Source organism: Primulina tabacum, chromosome 4 (assembly GCF_025594145.1).
Source record: "Primulina tabacum isolate GXHZ01 chromosome 4, ASM2559414v2, whole genome shotgun sequence".
In the NCBI taxonomy this organism is placed as follows: Eukaryota; Viridiplantae; Streptophyta; class Magnoliopsida; order Lamiales; family Gesneriaceae; genus Primulina; species Primulina tabacum.
Window position 1 is genome coordinate 1,464,601 of NC_134553.1, and position 19,911 is coordinate 1,484,511.

At 34.4% G+C, this 19,911-nt stretch overlaps 2 protein-coding genes across 3 annotated transcripts; both read left to right on the top strand.

Moving 5' to 3' along the window:
• The first annotated feature begins 2,401 nt into the window (after positions 1-2,401).
• Positions 2,402-3,314, top strand: LOC142542233 (glycine-rich protein-like). 2 transcript variants are annotated; one of them, XM_075648748.1, is made up of 2 exons: positions 2,402-2,619; positions 2,726-3,314. In XM_075648748.1, exons 1-2 carry the CDS (start codon positions 2,514-2,516, stop codon positions 3,046-3,048), a joined length of 429 nt encoding a protein of 142 aa, XP_075504863.1. In that variant the 5' UTR covers positions 2,402-2,513; the 3' UTR covers positions 3,049-3,314. The 2 variants fall into 2 exon arrangements, with proteins under 2 accessions (XP_075504863.1, XP_075504862.1); XM_075648747.1 differs by having other exon boundaries at positions 2,449-2,625.
• A 5,599-nt stretch (positions 3,315-8,913) lies between these two features.
• LOC142542234 (putative UDP-N-acetylglucosamine--peptide N-acetylglucosaminyltransferase SEC) lies at positions 8,914-19,301 on the top strand. The gene is made up of 28 exons (XM_075648749.1): positions 8,914-9,255; positions 11,172-11,315; positions 11,439-11,539; positions 11,636-11,686; positions 11,827-11,943; positions 12,029-12,085; positions 12,470-12,589; positions 12,741-12,803; positions 12,897-12,975; positions 13,375-13,484; positions 13,588-13,641; positions 13,735-13,802; positions 13,926-14,028; positions 14,463-14,665; positions 15,177-15,273; positions 16,462-16,533; positions 16,685-16,761; positions 16,841-16,957; positions 17,051-17,135; positions 17,209-17,376; positions 17,489-17,599; positions 17,682-17,768; positions 17,929-18,056; positions 18,134-18,216; positions 18,300-18,405; positions 18,501-18,647; positions 18,812-18,932; positions 19,019-19,301. Exons 1-28 carry the CDS (start codon positions 9,072-9,074, stop codon positions 19,130-19,132), a joined length of 2,967 nt encoding a protein of 988 aa, XP_075504864.1. The 5' UTR covers positions 8,914-9,071; the 3' UTR covers positions 19,133-19,301.
• Positions 19,302-19,911: the final 610 nt, after the last annotated feature.

Below are 19,911 nucleotides of genomic sequence, written 5' to 3' on the forward strand. Positions count from 1 at the left end.
AATTTTAAAATTTGTCTCATCATTTTAATTTAAAAATCGCGTGTCATGTTTGTATGTTTGCCGGATTCATGCAACTATATTATCTAATAATATACATACATGCATACAACTATATATCACATATATCATAATATGACATTCAACAATAAATAAGGATGATCGATCTCCAACACTATTAGATCCATGTGAGCCATACATGGATCCAGGTCCAAAACCTAGGTGAATGCAGGGATGCAAATGCAACGATTACAAAAGCTTCCAATATTTTACATGTCTTCATCTTGATCATCGGGTCCACCATCTTCCAGTCTTGATCTCCCACTATTTCTAATAATTACATTTAAATAGCCGTGGCACATAAGGGATACATCTCATGGGGTGGAATGAGCCATAAACCAGGCCCATTTTAATAATATCAAATATTAACAAAATGAATAAAACAGTAAAATATCCTAACATACACCTAACACATTGGTCAAGGCTCTCGATCATCCTTCATACATTTAATATCAAATATTAACATCAATTTAATTAATTGATCAATCATATATCTAATAATTTTATCACTAACCACCACAATTATTAAAAATATAATAAGTTAAATAAACTCCTTTATTTAATTTTCAATTAAATCAATAATAATGTAAAAACTCATTGTTACCATAAATAATTAAAATTATATTTTAATTATTTATTTTACAAGAAAATTATTAATTTTTCAAAAATTAATTTTCCAAAATAAAAATTGAACCAATTTTCAAAAATATCAATTTTACCCAAAAATTTGAAAAATCAGAAAATTGCACCCTGGGCCCAAACAATTTAAGCCCAACATCCAGCACGGTTCCCGAAACGATCCCGAGCAGCTGCCCTCGCTGCCCGAACGTTTCGGGCAGTGGCAGCTTTCTGTGCGCGCGGCGCCGCGCGCAGCGTGTGGACGCTCCGCACGCTGCGCCGTGTTGTGCGCTGCGCAGGGCGGCGCACAGCGTGCGGACATTCCGCACGATGCGCCGCTCCGCGCGCGCACGCTGCGCGCTCAGCCCTGCGTGCAGTCTGTCTGGAACAGTTCCGGGAAGATCGCGAAATTTTTTTTTTTTGTTTTTCCGAAAAAAAATAATTTTATGGTGCATCAATTTTTCTGAAAATTTTCTTGTGTGGTTAGAAAGAAATTATTCAATATAATTTAAAATCATACGATTCAGAAAACCTGGCTCTGATACCACTTACAAAGCCCTTGCCAGGACCATTGTTTGAAAAGCATCGCGAAGCAATGGGATTATGGGTAGTTGGCTCTAGGGCAAGTGGGAGATTGTTAGAGTAGATGCTCTGCAAGCCAACGGTTGGCTAGGGAATTTATTGGGGGAACTCATGGCGACCGTCTACTACAATTCAATATTGATGAGTTGGTTTGACACGCGAAAATAAACGACGTCATATTATTGGGTCCTTATTAAACGTGAGACAAAACACGCGGAGGTTGCATAGGGATGCAATTGGACTCTACTTTTTAGAAATTATAATTGGCTGATATTATTCGGGATTATAATTGGCTAATTGGACTCTACGTGCCTACTAAGGAAATACGATTTCCCTTTTTCATCAGAGGGTGGTGGAAATGTCAAAATAGTAGGAGGGTAATTTATAAAATGAAATCCATATTTTATATCTTAAAATTATATTAAAATAAAGATTGTTTATTTCACTTGAGTCAATAAATTCTCTAGTCAACCGTTGGCTTGCAGGGCATCTATTCTAACAGGAACCGTTCCTTGTCTGTGTAACTTCTTGACACTGGAAATCTCTTCCAGCCCTCTTCCGTCACAGGCATCACATTTCTACCAGTTTCGCGTTGATTTATCCCCGAACCACACTGTTTAGGAGAAGTCGGGCTCTGATATAATTATTTCATGGCATTACATAATATTTTTGAACATGGTTTATTTATGGGATTTTATAATTATTTCACTGAAGCGGAAAAAATATATTACTATGAAATTAATTATACAAATATGTGGGGGGGATATGACCTAGTTAACACCTGCCTGCTGCACCCACACATCTCAGCTGGTTATTCATTTTCTATTGACACAGTCATTTAATACCCTGAGAATGGTGGTTGTATTTACATCTCAGGTTGTAAATATATAAGACAGCAGTAAAGGTGAATTAAGCACCAAACGTACGTACCAAATTCAAAATTTTCTGAAATTTACTGTAATACATGAAACTAACACGAACGAGTATGGTACCAAGAAAATCGAATGCCATAGGACACCATGCATGATGCAACGAGGCGAGCGAAAAAAATATTTGGTTAAAGTATGAACACATAATTAATTAAAGACATTTCTGCAACAGCCAACTATATCAAGGGCCTACTCTAGCTTGCGACCTCTTAGTTCATAGCATCCCAATTTTGTGCCTATAAATAGAGACTCGAATGTGCCTACATTCTCATCCAAAATCAAAAACCAAATATCTTAGTAAGTTGGATTAAATAATTTCAAAGAAATATGGGCTCGAAGGCACTTCTCTTTCTTGGCTTCTTCTTAGCCACGTATCTTCTCATCTCTTCTGAAGTAGCTGCTAGGGAATTGGCTGAGACTTCCAATACTGAGGGTACTGGTTAGTACTTTTAATTTGATTTTAAATAATTATTTTGATGTATAAAAAACTATACCTTGTTAACAAAATGTAAGGGGTTGGCAATTGTCTATTTTCTCAGAAAATGATGAGACAAATGAAGTCGGGGTAGACCAATATGGAGGATATCCCGGAGGAGGATACGGAGGGTATCCGGGAGGAGGATATGGAGGCTATCCGGGAGGAGGGTATGGAGGAAACCGTGGTGGCTATGGTGGCTACCCTGGAAGAGGTGGATATGGAGGCTACCCCAGAGGAGGGTATGGAGGAGGAAACCGTGGTGGGTATGGTGGCGGCTGCCGTTATGGATGCTGTGGTCGCAGCTATGGCTATGGCGGATGCAGGTGCTGCTACTATGCCGGTCAAGCAGCTGATGCTGATTTGCAAACCGAGCCTGGAAATTAATGAGACAACTGCATTTCTGTAGAAACAAGATATAGTTTGTGCTTCGAAAGTAAAGTTACAGTAAGAATGGTGAATAAATGTGTGCAAGATTTGCGGTCATCTATAGTGGATGACACAAATCGATACATACATAGTGAAATGTATGTGTGTGTGTGTGTCATATTATGTGTAATTACAGTCATAATAGTTGTAAAATATGTATTTCTTTTCCTATTCTGGAATGGCTTCCTAGCTCTCATGTATACAATACGAAAATTTAAATTTCACTCTTTCTTGCTATTTATATCCTCTTGATTAATTTTAAATTAATGTTTACATAGAAGGGGAAGAAAAGAGCTCACTAGTTAATCTTTTTTAAGCGATAAATTTTAAATAATATACGCGCTCAAATATCATGTTGGGACCATTTCAATATTCAAGTCAATAAATATACAGCAAAAACTGTTAACAACGAACAGACTAAAAATCTTTAAAATACTTTTATTGGTGGACATCGATCGACAATTATTAGGCCGATTAAAACTTTAAATTCCGGCCAGTGAAAGTAATAAATTCCCGATCATATCGGTTAGGCTAGCTCGCCAAGAAGTGAAAATGATTGTGATATAGTTTGGATAGAGTGATTATTCTGGATAGCGTTGATTGTAGTGCATTAATTGTGATCAAATAAAGTTAGTTATATATATCAGACAAAAGATGACACGTACCTTAACTTATGCTAAATCAAATGATACACACAAAATATATTATAATTAGATATTTCATTATGAAAAAAGAACATTGCAATTTTACCTTTCTTGTTATTTTGTTAAATTTCAGTATTTGTCCTGAACATTTCAAATAGTTGACAATTTAAGATGTGACAATACACATATCAATATCATATCAGTTCACATGCATCAACGTCGTAGTGCTGGCACCTTGGAAATAAAGATTAAAATTACAAAATAAAAATATATAACAAACTATAACTCAAATTTGACCATATATATGAAAGATCTAAGTTGTCAAAAAGTAAAAAAAAAAATTACCGAATCAAAGATTTAATTTTTCCATAAATTATATTTATGCCCCAAATATGTTTCCTACACCAATATATTAATCATATTTTACATATCTTAACTCCATAACTTTCAACTAGTACCAAAAACAAGTATGCTATGTCTTAGACTTGGCCATGGAACAAATTTTGACCAAATCTAATATATATATATATATATATTAATATATATATATATTATAATATATATTTATTTATTTATGACTCTAGGAGTTGACTTCATTAAATGTATGAGTGGACATACATATTAAGGAAGACTAATTAGCTAGCTAGCCTAATCCTCATCCGAACTTCGGCCTTTGAATTATCACAATTTGTTTATAGTTGAAATTTAGCTGCCATTTGACCTTTAAGAAATCGGAAATATCCCTCTACACATACATGAAAAAATATTCTACGACAATTTTTTTAATCATTCTGGATAACATTCCTAATTAATTATTAACTTATTTTAATTTTTCATAATCACTCATATATTAGTTTATTGAAAAGTGACTAAATCACATTTTTTGATGATTGAGTTTCACGATTGATATTTTGAACGACGATTATCATGAAGAAATTAGTCAAATATATATGTATTTTCGTTAAATGATTGTATTTAATCAAGATAGTGCTGACATATTTGACTTGTTAATTAAAGACAAATTTCTGACGGCCAACTAAATTAGGGGCCTACTCTTAAATAGTGTCACCCCAATTGTATACGATCCATAGTATAAATAAATCGACTGTGTCAACATTCTCATCCAAAATTGAATAAAATAAATTATCATAATAAATTAAAATACTTTCAAATAGAGATATAATCGAGTCGTGTAGAACTCTTGAATGTTTGAGCTTGACTCGTTTATAATCGAGCCGAGCTCGAGCTTTATTTAACGAATATATTCATGGCTCACAAGCTTATTCAAGCTTTTATCGAACTTAATAAATATAAATTATACATTTAAATCTTTACTAAAAAGTAAATTATATATTTTGAGAAAATTATAACATTTTTATTAAAATTTGTAAATTTGTTATAATAAATAAATTTAATAGATTTTTCTATATATTTTATAAGTAATTTGCTAAATAAATAAATTAAATATCAAAACTATTATTTTATCACTATGAGAGATAACTCATGAACTTACCAACGAATATTGTAGAGCTTCAGCTTAGTTTGTTTATTTCAACGAGTTTTTATCGAATCGAGTTTCGAATAGCTCTAAAGAAGGTTGCATAGACGGAGGTTATTGTGGCGGACGTTGTCGTTTTGGCTGTCTGCTATGGGGTTTGTAGATCAGTAGATGTTGCTAGTATGCTAATCAAGCTGCAGATGTGGATTGGCAAGCTGAACCTAAAAATGAGTATTTGTCGTGTGATACGAAAGATATCTTTACCAAATAATCAGTACGAAATTTGGACTGGGAAAATAGTATTGTTCAAGTTCCTCTAATATATTCACAAAGACTTGGTACGTTGCTTGAAAGTTTGCAAATAAAATACAAGGTCGATCGGTGTCCATGATGGGCGCACACACAAGGGAAAGGCATCATGATATATATAGAAGTGCGATTGTCAAGTGTTTGTTTTTTTTTTAAATGATTTATATTTCATCAATTAGGCAACATTCGTACAATCTTGGTAAATGAAATAACAAATAATGTATGGGTCATGATACATAAATAAAGACTAGCATAAAAAATGACAGGGTTAGCAAGAGAGTTAGCTACTGCCATATTTGCTTGTTTTTTAACATGTTAAACTTTAAAAGAAGGTTGTTTTTGACAACGACCTGAGATAATATAAGTCCATGGTTGTCGCCGAGATTGCATCAACCACCAGCTTAGAATCGCTCTTCAAAAATAACATTATGGAGATCACACAATGGCATCTTAAAAGGCAAGTGCTTCGGCCTCTCTAGCTTCAAACAAACCATTTTCCGCCATGATTTGCTTACGATAAAGCATCCATCGGAGTCACGCACCACTGCCTCGAAACCAATACATTTGGACTCTTTAAATATAGTCGCATCATCGTTACATTTCGTAGAGGGATCAGGTGGTTTTGTCCGTCTAAAAATGGCTGTTCACACACATATGTTTGTGCGGGGAACTGACGTGCTTATAATTACATCATTTACATTATGACAACAGCGAGTACATTTGAAAATGAATCTTTAAATCGTGCCTATAATTAAATGTAGCGTGCTACTTTCCTTGTGCATGCATGTGAAGAACTGCCGAAGAAAATGTAATATTAAAAAAGCAATGACTTTATTAACACATTCAGACCTTATACATCATGTGGTAGAACATGACAAAGTAATAATTAGCTAAATTTGTAACTTTCAAGTTTTCTTTCCTATGTATGCATGCTGGTAATTTTTATTGCTATTTCTTGAACATTTCGGATTATACTCCTCCATATATATATATATACTAAGAGCATAATTCGTTTCATGCTTTATAAACTCAGAAATAGTACTTAAATTGGTAGATAAATTTTAGAAACTTAATTGATTTGGAAAAGGGAAAGATGGGAAATTGAAAGGAAAACTTCATATGGGTATCTTAGGATGAAGATTCAAGCTCAATTTTATGGCCGAACTTTAGAATCACAACTCGGATAAGTCGATTCGTTTATGTTACATGGACTATAATCAACCTCAAAGTTGGTTCAAGAGAGAATAATTATCCAAGTCATATATACAACTTTCAAATACTTAATCCAGCCGATGTGAGTCATTTAACACTCCTCATGTTCAGGGATGAAAACCTGAAGCGTGAAGTTAACAAGACATTATCAGGTGATCTATAGAGCAGTCCTGAGTGGAGTTAGACTCAAGTCCATAATTTTAACATGATATCAGAGCTCATACTTATCATTTTATGTTGGATTATCATATGAGACATCCAATAATGTCTTGTAAACGTCACGCTCTATTTGTTCAATGTTGGGCCTGAGGGGGTGTGTTTTCCACATCAACTGGATTAACTCATTGGATGTTGTATATATAGATTTGGATAATCATCACTTTGAGCTAAACTTAAGTCCCAATCTCAACATTTAGTTACAATTTATTTTTACTAAAATTAATAAATACATCAACTTGTGAATGGTTCACAAATTATTGAACTATATAATTTGAGAATATATTCGAACACGGTAAATCTTATTTCAAATTCAGTATATTTCAAATATAAATATTCGAGTCAGCTCAATTTGTTTGCAAAATCGATGAATCTGACAGTCAAACGATATCAGATCAAATCAGACTCGATTATCTTTATCACTTAGTCATTTGAGTTTATTATAATTTGGCCAATATTCAGGTAGGCTTCTCGTAATTGGATCCCTTCAACGTCGTGTGAGTCGGTACATTCGTCGTCGTTAAAAAACCACACCCTCCCCTGCAAGCTACTCCCCTTTCCCACTCTCCCTCTTGTCTTAAGAATACTTTGCTAATTTATATACAAAAAAATATATTTATATGGTCAGCTTCATGCAGATAAATCTTTGTCGGGAGAGATTGGTGCTCCTTGAGGGTATCCAAGTGCTAAAAAGATAACGTATTGTCCAACACATTCATTGACATCGTATCATCATTTTTCAGATAAAAAGAAGAGGCCGTTGAAAGTAACGATTTTGATTAGCTGAATCTGTTTTTATTCTCTTCGTCCCTCCATATCAGTATATGCAATTAATTAATATTTTTTTAATGTTGTGGTATAACATCAATTGTATTCTTATTATTTGAGAGAATTTTAATTTTAGCTCATCTTCTTTGCTTTATTTCAATCTTTCATATTCTAAACCCCCAAAAAAAGAGGGGTGTCAAAATCAGACACGAATCACCAGCTCAACACGGTTAAACCCGAAAAAAATCAGGTTTGAGTTTGGGGTATTCGGGTTCGGGTCAGATCGGGTTGGACCCGATAATTTTAGTTTTTTTAAAAATATATAGTTAATAAATATTGCCTACATTTTTATATATTGTATGTCTGAAAAATATTTATTTTATATTTATATCATAAATTTTCATAATTTAATATTTATTATGAACATTTTTTATTTTTAAACAATTGTTTATTTGATTTAGTAAATATAATTTATTTTTCTACAATTAGACTTTAAAATTTAAATCATATATATGAGGGAGATTTTGTTATTATGTGTTGAATTTTATTTATTTTTTTTCAAAAAAATAAAATTGGGTTGATTCGAGTTCGGGTTCGGGCTGAGAGTTTTTGGGTTGACTCGAATTCGGGTTGGGTTCGGGTTGAACAATTTTTGAATAATAATATTGCTCAACCCGACCCAACTCACCAAATTGACACCCCTAAAAAAAATCACGCTAATATATATGATTTGTAGCTCATATAAACATTAATATTTGAAGTTTGAGACGATATTTCAAGTTTGAAATTCGGATATAACATTTTTTTCTAACTCAAAAATTTAAAAATCGTGCTAATTGAACTTGTTCCAATCAATTGGCTAGGGATAATCAAATATTGAAATGTATATTAAAATAAGCATTTAGACGGATGATTTGTAGCTCATTTAACATTAAAATATCAAGTTCGTAATATATGAAATTAAAGACCTAATTGTAATCTGCTCCCCAAATCAAGAAAATAATAAAAAGCATTTGGAAAAGAAAACTGGGATATGGGGTATAATTTATCGATTTGACAATGTTCCGGTTCGAAAAGTGAAACAACATATCTTTAGGGGTGAGATTGCGTTTTTTGCGAATCTTATTCTATTCTTTTTCCCTCTAATTCTATTCTTTTCTACTTTCCTTTCATTATTACTTTTAACTTTTGTCTTTATACAATTCTCTAGAAAAAACCCGTTCTCAGGGATTTCTCCTCCCCAATTTCCCTTCCTCCGTTGGGATTTCGAACTTTTCCGCAGTTTTATGAGATTAATTCCGCGGCGGAGGTGATAGTTGTTTAGATCACGAGTCATGCTCTCGTTGCAGAGCAATCCGCGGCAGTACAACCTGAGTCTGCAACAGGTACAGCGGCAGCAGCAACAGTCGCAGGTGGGGTCTAGGACTCCTTACAATGTCGTGGCCAATCATCACATAGACGATCCATCTCTGTCTTTTCCCTCCGGGGTTAACGTCAAGCCGGAGCTTTCGAGCGAAGGTTCCATTTTATTCAGTTTTGTGATTTTTGTATTACGTTTTTCTTAGTAATTTTTAGTCTTGTTTGTTAAAAGAATTATGGTTTTGAGTGTTTGACGAGTTAGTTTCGTTGTTACTTGTGGAATTGTGAGTCTTATCGAGAAATTAAAAAATTTATCCTTTTCAGAATTTTGTTATCTGAATTCAGGGAAATATAAAACTTGCAAAAGCTGTGGGCTGTTTTGTTGTCTAACTAAATATTTGGTTTGAATGATCGGTATTGCTACAACTATTTTTAAAAAACCGGGAACAAAATTTATTGTCTTTAAGCATTCTATGTGATAAGCCTCGTCACTGAGTGCTATTCGAATTTCAAAAATGACGTGGTCCATCTCAAGTTGCTCAGTGATACAATTACACTGTCTCTATAATTTAGCTTTAGTCATGGGGTGCCTTATTTTCAATCCAATTACCGAAAATTCCAAATTGGAAGAACTCATGTCAGCTATCGAATCATGATGCTACTTATCATTGCTAGGGGCAATGTAAAAACCACATGAAACAATTAAAGTCTTTTTAGTTACAAATTTTATAGGCAGTTGACAGTTCTCAGAAGAGGAGGGGGCGGGACGGAAATTGCCTCTAGAGAACTGAAAGGACTTTGAAAGAGGAAGAGAATGAGTATTTATACGATAGAAAATATGGAAATAAAATTTAATTCTAAATGCACAAATGCTTTCTGAATAGATGTCCTTCATTCATGTATGTAGATTTATAGATATTTCGAAAAATCTTATACGCATCTATTATGTTGATGCATAGCCTGACCAGTTTACCTATCCAGAAGGACCATAATCATTTTTCGAAATGTATTGTTTGAGGCTCTTCTTTCTCAGTTTTCGACCCAAATTGATGGCCTAGGTTTTACAAAGAGCAAAAATAAGTTTTATACTTTTATTGCCACCCATGTTTATTGGGTGTAAATAAGAAGTGCTCATGGTGGGACAAGATACTTTGGCTACTTTTAGCGGGAGGAAGAGGATTCACACTTTCAGTTTTTCTTCTTTCAGATGTTCTACACTTCTACTGAACAAGAAATTTGGGGGTGGGGGGAATACTACTCTCAAGCTTGAAGTACTAAATGTTATCATGGACCTTTTAACGCAAAAATATCTTAGCATGCCTTGGATCTTCTGGGTATTAGTTATGGATTTTAACGGAATAACAAAGTTAATATATGGATTATGGGTCAATATTCCCAAGAAATTACATTATTCATTAACTTATAGAAAGTTGATTGCAGTTGAGGAATTAAACTTTCCAACTCACCGACATTGAAATCATTGTCCCTGGACTTCCAACTCTTATTTTGTATAGATATGTGGATTTACAGCTGCTTATTATCTCAATCTTATTGATGGACAAGTATTTGCAGTATTAGTGTATTACTAAAGTTTAATAGATATGTTCAAACTTTAGCATATGATGCCACTGCAATTGGAATAATTTTTACTGCAATGCAGTTTTCCAATTGTATGATGCAACCTTAATTTTATGGTTGAGATTCTCTCAAAATATACGTTCAAGAAATGCAACAATATTTTTTACAGAGCACCATAACAAAAATGCCCTTCCATGAACAAATAAGAATATTCCAGGTTTTGAAATTCTTCTTTTTCAATCTTTTGGGAGGTTCCCACAATTATTTGAACCTAGCATGAGCATCTATCAGTAGATGTCCAGGCAATGAAAGCATTTTCCTGAATATGAACTGTGACGAGAATGTGGATCATTTAATTGAGAGTGAAAATGATAGAAGCCAAATCACAAGGACATATGGAGCAATAAACTTTTCTAATTTAATTCATATGTCAGTTTGGAGTACAATTATATATACGGAGTCTTACTGGGTTTGTTCTCTTATTTCTCATTATTCAGTTGGCGTGGACATGCTCTTGAACCTTGCTCATCAGAATTACAAAGCAGGAAATTATAAGCAGGCATTAGAACATAGCAAGGCTGTGTATGATAGAAATCCACGACGCACTGATAACCTTCTTCTGTTGGGTGCTGTTTATTATCAGTTACAAGTTTGCTACATGTTTTTATGTTGCGTTTTATACTTTTATTATTGGGTTACTAAAGTTGAACTAGTATGTTCAGCAAGACATCATCTCAAGCTAGAATTTGTACTGTTTGTTTTCTAGTTACACGACTTCGATTTGTGCATTGCGAAGAACGAAGAAGCTCTTAGAATTGATCCACATTTTGCCGAGTGCTATGGGAATATGGCAAATGCTTGGAAAGTATGTTTTTGTGATGGTTTTTTTTTTCCTGACACTGAACTCTTGCTAGTTTGACGGTGAAGTTTCTGACTTGTGTTATTTATATTTTTCTTGCAGGAGAAAGGCAACGTTGATGTTGCTATTCGCTATTACTTGATTGCGATTGAGGTCTGTCTGTCACTTTGATATAACTATACTAGTATTGGATTGAGGTCTGTCTGTCACTTTGATATTTACTATACTAGTACTAGTACTATAAAATAATATAAAACTGTGCCGTCTATTTATGATGTGAATTTTGTATACAGCTTCGACCTAATTTTGCTGATGCATGGTCTAACTTAGCCAGTGCTTACATGAGAAAAGGAAGGTTGAATGAGGCAGCCCAATGTTGTCGCCAATCACTTGCTTTGAATCCTCTTTCGGTAAGTTTCTTTTTCTTTTAATTATGTTACCATCCTTATCGACGTGTTGGTAGCCTCACATCTTTGTTAACATACAACTTATTAGGTTGATGCTCATAGTAACCTTGGAAATCTGATGAAAGCTCAAGGATTAGTGCAAGAGGTAATAAAGCAGGTGTCCAATTGCTAGCCTGGCACCATTTTTCAGCTATTCAGCAATTGCTTGTTATTTATTTATTTATTTTTTGGTGGGGGTGGGGTGGGGTTTGGATTTATGCATCTGTTGTGAACAATAATTACATCTTGTGATGGTCTGCTGGTAGGGTAATTGGCTTCTTAGTTATTTTACATCTTATGACTTTCGACATTAATATCTTTTTGAATTTTCAAACCCGTTATTTAAACCACACTATCATCTCAGTGAAATGTCTCAACTATTTTGCAATATTCATTTCACCAAATTTATTGCAACAGAAACCGCCTTAGGATCATAGACTTTGTTAGCTATTTCCTAATTGAAGGATTGAAATCGGTCTTTTTTTCTCAGGCCTCTAAGTGTTATATGGAAGCACTCCGTATACAGCCAACTTTTGCTATTGCCTGGTCTAATCTTGCTGGTCTTTGTATGGAGGCAAGTGATCTTAACAGGGCCCTACACTACTACAAGGTATTTGATTGATGTTTTCTTATCCTTTTAAAAATGTAATAGGTCTTGTGAGTTGGATGTTGTCTAATTTATGTATGCTTTAATATTTTGTTTGAATTGGATGCTTTTTTATTTTGTGCATACTGCTGACCGTGTATTGTTCTATTTTCAGGAAGCTGTGAAGTTGAAGCCCGACTTCTCAGATGCCTACTTGAATTTGGGAAATGTTTACAAGGTAAACTCTAACATAATTTGGTTGTAAGGTTGGGTAGCTGTAAATGGAAGGGCAAGAATTCGGGAAAAGACCAGTATTCTTTACATTTTCCAGGCCTTGGGAATGCCTCAAGAGTCTATTGTATGTTATCAACGAGCCCTGCAGTCACGACCAGACAGCGCAATGGCTTTTGGTGAGTTTTTTTTTATGCCTTGATAGGATCAGTTTTGTTGTTGCTTATCACCATTTGATAAATTAGCGAGGGTTAGTGTTTCTTGTCCGGTAAAGAATATTTTGGAGATAAAGAAGTAAATCAAATTTTGTTGGAAAATGCAATCATATATTAATTTTTAGATATCATCTTGTTGTAATCTGACATTCTGTTTGTTTGACTTATCTAAGATAATGTGACCAAGTTTGTACTCTGTTTGACTTATTTAAGATAATGTGACTAAGTTTGTACTCGACTTATCTAAGACAATATGACTGAGTTTGAACTTGCAATTCATTTGTTTTTTCTCTTACGGTTTAGTACTTCATGTTATTGTCAAAAGTAAGATTTTTTTACAGTAATGTATGCCAACCATTGCAGGCAACTTGGCAAGTGTGTACTATGAGGAAAGCAACCTTGATATGGCAATACTCAACTACAAACGAGCTATTGCTTGTGATCCTGGATTCCTGGAGGCATACAATAACTTGGTTGCTATTTTATTTGTTAATAGTGCTGATTTAACATTTTAATTTGTAAATTAATACTTGTTGCATTTAGGTTATGTTCCGTTTTAATGTTTTTCAACTGCAGGGCAATGCATTGAAAGATGCTGGAAGAGTGGAGGATGCAATTCACTGCTACCGCGTAAATTATCTTTCACCATGATTGAGTTGGTTGTGGGTTCATTGTTTTTCTCTGTTTGCTGCTTTTTAATTCAAATTCTGTGTGTCTATGAAGCAATGCCTATCTCTTCAACCAAGTCATCCTCAAGCTCTCACCAATCTCGGAAATATTTATATGGAGTGGTATGTTACGTATCAATGTGCACCGCTTGTGTGTATGGTTCTTGTTTCAGATTCTTTTCCCCTTGAATTCTAGTTTTTATCATTTTGATTTTCATGAATTCCGTCTGCTATTTTTTTTTCAAGGAATATGATGAGTGCTGCAGCTCAATGCTACAAGGCAACACTGTCTGTCACAACAGGACTTTCCGCCCCTTTCAATAATTTAGCTATAATATACAAACAACAGGTGCAATGCTGGTTCTTTTCCTTCAAAAAAGGTCTAAAGAGCTTAAACTAGTCAATGAAATTAAGGTGCTTTGTTTTCATCTCTAGAGATGGTAAGGTTGTGCCCATCAAAGTTTTGTGTGAGTTACCAATGTCACAGTGCACGCAATGAGAAGTTTCTACCTACTCTACTCAGCCTAGTTTGATAAAGACCATTTAAGAGAGCATATAGTTTAGGCACCGGAAACAACCATGGGCAGACAAAGTTCAAATATCTTTTACAATTTTCGCCGTTGCCCAAACTAATTACCTTATTCAAATCCATTCATTCTTTCGATCTAGAAGCAGCTATATGATAGGATGGGTGTGAATACATTTTCAAGTCCTAACTTGTCGCTCACTTGTTATGAGATATGATCAGAAATTTGTCCATGGTTATACTTTCTTCAATGACAGGGCAATCATGCAGATGCGATATCTTGCTACAACGAGGTCTTGAGGATAGATCCATTGGCTGCAGATGGACTGGTTAATCGAGGAAACTCTTTCAAAGAAATTGGAAGAGTTAATGAGGCGATTCAAGACTATCTCGATGCTATTGCTATCCGACCAATGATGGCTGAGGCTCATGCAAATTTGGCTTCCGCTTACAAGGACAGGTACATTTTCATTTCTTCTCTTGTAAAATTTAGTCATTCATTTTGTAGGCTAAGAAATCATGGGAATCGAAAGTGGGTTACCCACCTAGTTTTATCATCCTGCAGTTATGTGACAAGGTAATCATTGTAGCTATTCTCTTTTTACTATCATTATATTTTTGGGGGTGACGGGTCGGGTTATAAGTTCTCTGTTTGAATTCTGAGTTTAGTAAAGAAAACAAATCTAGGTTTTCTTTAATTTTACTTTATACATAGCGAATTTCAGTTTTAAGATTTTTATTCTATGTGATATTGGGCTTGGGTATTTTGAAAATGTAGTACATAATAGTTCTTCTCATATTTTGTACTTCTCCTTTGTATTTTCCTATCAAATTGCACAAAAGGAAGCATTTCGTTGTAGTTTCCTTTGATGAAATTCAAATTCCAACTATGACTTTGGGACATTATTTTACTCGTATTTATGATGATTAACATGATAATACGATTTGTTTACCTCGTGGGCTGCTTGCAGTTGTCATGTGGAAGCAGCTATTAAAAGTTATAAGCAAGCATTGATGTTGCGCCCAGATTTCCCTGAGGCAACATGTAACCTTCTTCACACTTTGCAGGTACACCTACAATTCGCTAATCAGAGCTTGGATTTATCTTGACGGTTGAGTTGAGATTTGAATGGGTTAACCCAAAACTATATACATCACTTAATATCCAAATGCTTATGTGTCTCATTTATTGAAATTCTTGTGGCTTTTCTAGTTGTAGTAATGACTATTTGCTGATATTCAGGTCCATGTTTGTTTCTTGCTCATTTGGATGTACTCTCTTTTTTGGGGACTTTCACTTTGTTACCTGCTTAGTTTAAATAAGTAGTCATTGTTCGGGTTTTGCAAGTTGAGAATTTCCTGGACTCTTTTGTCTCATGCTTTGTTAGGTCAACAGTACTCTTCCATGACCTGATATGAAAATGACATGATTGATTAAACTTGGTGGGTTATTTATTGGAGGGCAATGGAGACCATTGACTTCAGGCATTGAACAATCTTCTTTGACTCCCCTTAAGATGATGATGTATGACTCTTTTATGGGAAAATAAAGGAGTGTAAAATGATGCATGATTTTTCGGTTATATTGTGTGTGTTAGGTATAGCACTAAACAGGTAAATACACACGTGTGATGAGATTTGTATGATTACCTAAGTTGTAGTTTCTAGAGTTGACAGTCGTTGAATTGAACTTTGAATTGCAATTAAAGGATTAGGTTTACAGGGGCAGAAACGTCAGTTACGTCACCTTCAAAATATTCTCAGTTTGTACAGAGGAAGTTGTAGAAGTTAGTAAACCTCAAGTAAGGTAGGTGCAATTATAATTTTGGAAGAGGAGATAGCAGTAATTTGGACACTTCAAAGGCCATGGATGTAGTTTTTCATTTTTTGAAGAGGTGTTCAAGCTAAAGATACGAAGATCACAGAGTTCAATCATCTTTCTATTGCAGATGTTGTTAAAGATTGGAAGTTTGTATTGTCTAGACGATAGTGTATTAGTTTCTTTGAACTCGCAGATTGCTCATCCGCTTTTTATGTAAAACGACCATTATTATTATATAAAAGTATTGTTTCCTATATAAAAAAAAAAGAATGATTCTTACAAGCTGGAAATTATTTTCCTTCACGGAGATTTCTCTCTTGTAATCTCATTGTCACTTCATCTGTTTAGGCGTGTGTGAGCTAGTAGTTATCAGTTTGATTAACTGGTTGTAATTTCTTTGCTATGATTGGCTGGTTCAATGGTGTTTATTTCAGTGCGTCTGTGACTGGGATGATCGGGAGAAGATGTTTATTGAAGTTGAAGGGATACTTAGGAGACAGATTAAGGTTTGTCAAAAGTCCTCTTTGCAAACTTTATATGCTCGTCTCCTTCTGCCATCTGAAAATTAATTAGTTCCCTCATTTTGTCCATTTGCATCCATATGACAGTTAATTATTGTCAATAATGATTACTATTTGACTTTCCCTTCTTATTTAGTTGTCAGTCATCCCAAGTGTGCAGCCTTTCCATGCAATTGCGTATCCCCTTGACCCCATGCTTGCATTGGAGATCAGGTGAGAAATTTCGTTATTCATTTTTTTTGATGATTGCAAATGAAATATTTTCTAATGAAAAGCTTTTATATATGTGCAGTCGAAAATATGCAGTACATTCTTCGGTAGTAGCATCCCGCTATTCACTTCCTTCTTTTAATCATGCTCCTCCATTGCCTGTAAAGAGCGGGGGCAGGAATGGCCGGTTAAGGATCGGGTTTGTTGACAAGTTTTTCCTCATTTTCCTTCCGAATCTCCTCTGTTGGGACTGAAAGTACCTTTTTTTCAAATTATGTCTCGTCTCTTACAGATATGTAAGCAGTGACTTTGGTAACCATCCATTGTCTCATCTTATGGGTTCGGTTTTTGGCATGCATAATAGAGAGAATATTGAGGTAAGCTTCATTTGTGTCTAACTTGGTTAAGCACTTCGGCTTTTCTAACATGTTTTTTATGGTTCCCTTATAGATATTCTGCTATGCATTGAGTCCAAATGATGGCACTGAATGGAGGCTTCGTATCCAATCTGAAGCGGAGCATTTCATTGATGTGTCTTCAATGTCATCTGATATGATAGCGAGGATGATCAATGAACATCAGATACAAGTGCTCATCAATCTAAATGGTTACACCAAGGTATCAATTTACCATTATGTCACTTTTCATTTTTCCAGTTAGTCATCATATCTTTGGATGCTACATTATTGAGTTCTTGCATTATAAATGACTTTGACTCTGTGCTCTGCAGGGTGCAAGAAATGAAATATTTGCTATGCAGCCTGCTCCTATCCAGGTGTCTTATATGGGATTTCCTGGGACAACTGGAGCGACCTACATACATTATTTGGTTACTGACGAGGTATGCGTATTTTTTTGCCCTTACGATTTTACTATGCATGCAACTTTATTGTCTTGAACTGTTTCTTCTTGTTTCATGGCAGTTCGTTTCTCCAACATGTTACTCTCATATATACTCTGAAAAAATAGCTAGTCTTCCTCATTGCTATTTTGTGAATGACTATAAACAGGTAAACACTGCTCGCTCGCTCGCTCTCTCTCTCTCTCTCTCTCTCTCTCTCACACACACACACACACACACACAAACACACACACACAAACACAAACACGTACACAAAACTTTTCAATATTGATTATTGCTATTCTTACCCACACTGTTATGTCTTTAAGAAAAACCGTGATGTACTGGATCCAAACTGCCATCCCAAGCGATCGGACTATGGACTTCCTGAGGACAAATTTATATTCGCCTGTTTCAATCAACTTTACAAAATGGACCCTGAAATACTCACGATATGGTAACGTGATTTACTTTCATTGTTGTGAGTATTATATACAGCAAATCAGAAATAAAGCATGCAGTTTACTTGTGCAGGTGCAATATCCTTAAGCGTGTCCCAAAGAGTGCACTTTGGCTTCTTAGATTTCCGGCGGCAGGGGAGATGAGGCTTCGTGCACGTATGCTACAGATTTTTTCTGGTGACAAATGAAAATGTATATTTCGTAGGCAAATCCTGATAATTTGTTATTCCATGGCCCAGGTGCTGCTTCACTAGGTGTGTTACCAGACCAAATAATCTTCACAGATGTTGCAATGAAACAGGAACACATTAGACGCAGTTCGTTAGCAGACTTATTTCTTGATACGTAAGCATTCACTTTGGTTATAGCAGAAACCATTTGAAGCAATGCGTATTGTATTGAATTGAATGATCAATTTTTCTTGATTTCCTTTTGAATAGGCCTCTTTGCAACGCACATACAACAGGAACAGATATTCTTTGGGCTGGACTACCTATGGTCACTCTTCCGCTTGAGAAAATGGCGACTAGAGTTGCTGGTTCACTCTGTTTGGCGACAGGAGTTGGGGACGAGATGATTGTTCATAGGTAGGTGTTTCAACCTGTAATTATCTGGTGGCAAGTTTTGTTTGTTATTCACACCCTTTTTCTATGGCATCAATTTTAAATTGCATTCTCTTTACATTTTCCTAATACGTGGATGTTGGAATTTGTGTGCCTATTGTGTCACGGTTTACCTTCGTATTTGTCAGTATGAAAGAGTACGAAGAAAAAGCGGTGTCTTTGGCCATGAATCCTTCGAAGCTTCAAAATCTAACCAGCAGACTCAAGGCCGCCCGTTTGAGTTGCCCTCTGTTTGACACTGCACGATGGGTCAGTCGTCTTATCTTAGAACTAGGCTATTATCCTCTGCATTTAAGTAATGAATACATCGTTACACCTTTCCTACCATTTTTCAGGTGAAGAATTTGGAGCGTGCCTACTTCAGGATGTGGAATTTGTACTGTTCTGGTCAACATCCTCAAGCCTTCAAAGTCAATGAGAATGACTTGGAATTTCCACATGACCATTAGATTCATATAGAGAAAAAAGATTAGATTTTTGTAGATAAAGAACGAGGATTGTAGGAGGATTAGTTCTTATTATGTAATTTATAATTTTAAAGTGTTATGGAACTTGATTCGGCTGAGAAAAATATGAGGCCGGTTATCATTATATTTTAAAATAATCTACTGTTGATCATGATTCATGTACAAAATTTTGGTTGTTATTGACAATGATTCATGTACAAAATAGCTTTTTTTTTTCTTTGATGGATAGATTTGATTTATAGTTTAATTGTTAACAATTAAATAAGATTTTTTTAGACAATTTTATATATTTTTATTTGTTAAGTAAATTAATTTTTATTATTTGTGATATAAAAAATAATATTTTTTGAGTGTTACAAATAAAATATTTATTTTATAAAATTTATCTCTGAAACATTTTCGTAAACATTAAATAATAGATTTTTATAATAAAATTTTAAATTTATATATTAATTACAAAGAATAAAAAATAAATTTTAGAGTAAAATAAAATTTAAATGTTTTCATCGAGTATAACTAAAATAAAACATGAAAAAAATAAATTTGAAATTTCGTATATTATTTATTTACACGTTATGACGTTAAGCATATCGAGTAAAATAAATTTCAAACTCACATTAAAAATATAAATTTGTAATTAATAATACTGTTTTTTTTATAAAATTGTAAGAATATATTTGAAATAAATATGTTCAAAATCAACCTAAATGTATATACTTTTGATGATTAAAATACGAGATGTATTTAACATTACGAAAATC

Bases quoted from the DNA above. Each gene is read 5' to 3' on its own strand.
- LOC142542234 (XM_075648749.1), top strand. From the start codon at position 9,072: ATGCTCTCGTTGCAGAGCAATCCGCGGCAGTACAACCTGAGTCTGCAA. The intron at 9,256-11,171 runs GTTCCATTTTAT...CTCATTATTCAG, and splicing joins GCCGGAGCTTTCGAGCGAAG to TTGGCGTGGACATGCTCTTG. The intron at 13,485-13,587 runs GTTGCTATTTTA...TTTCAACTGCAG, and splicing joins TGGAGGCATACAATAACTTG to GGCAATGCATTGAAAGATGC.
- LOC142542233 (XM_075648747.1), top strand. From the start codon at position 2,514: ATGGGCTCGAAGGCACTTCTCTTTCTTGGCTTCTTCTTAGCCACGTAT. The intron at 2,626-2,725 runs GTTAGTACTTTT...CTATTTTCTCAG, and splicing joins TTCCAATACTGAGGGTACTG to AAAATGATGAGACAAATGAA.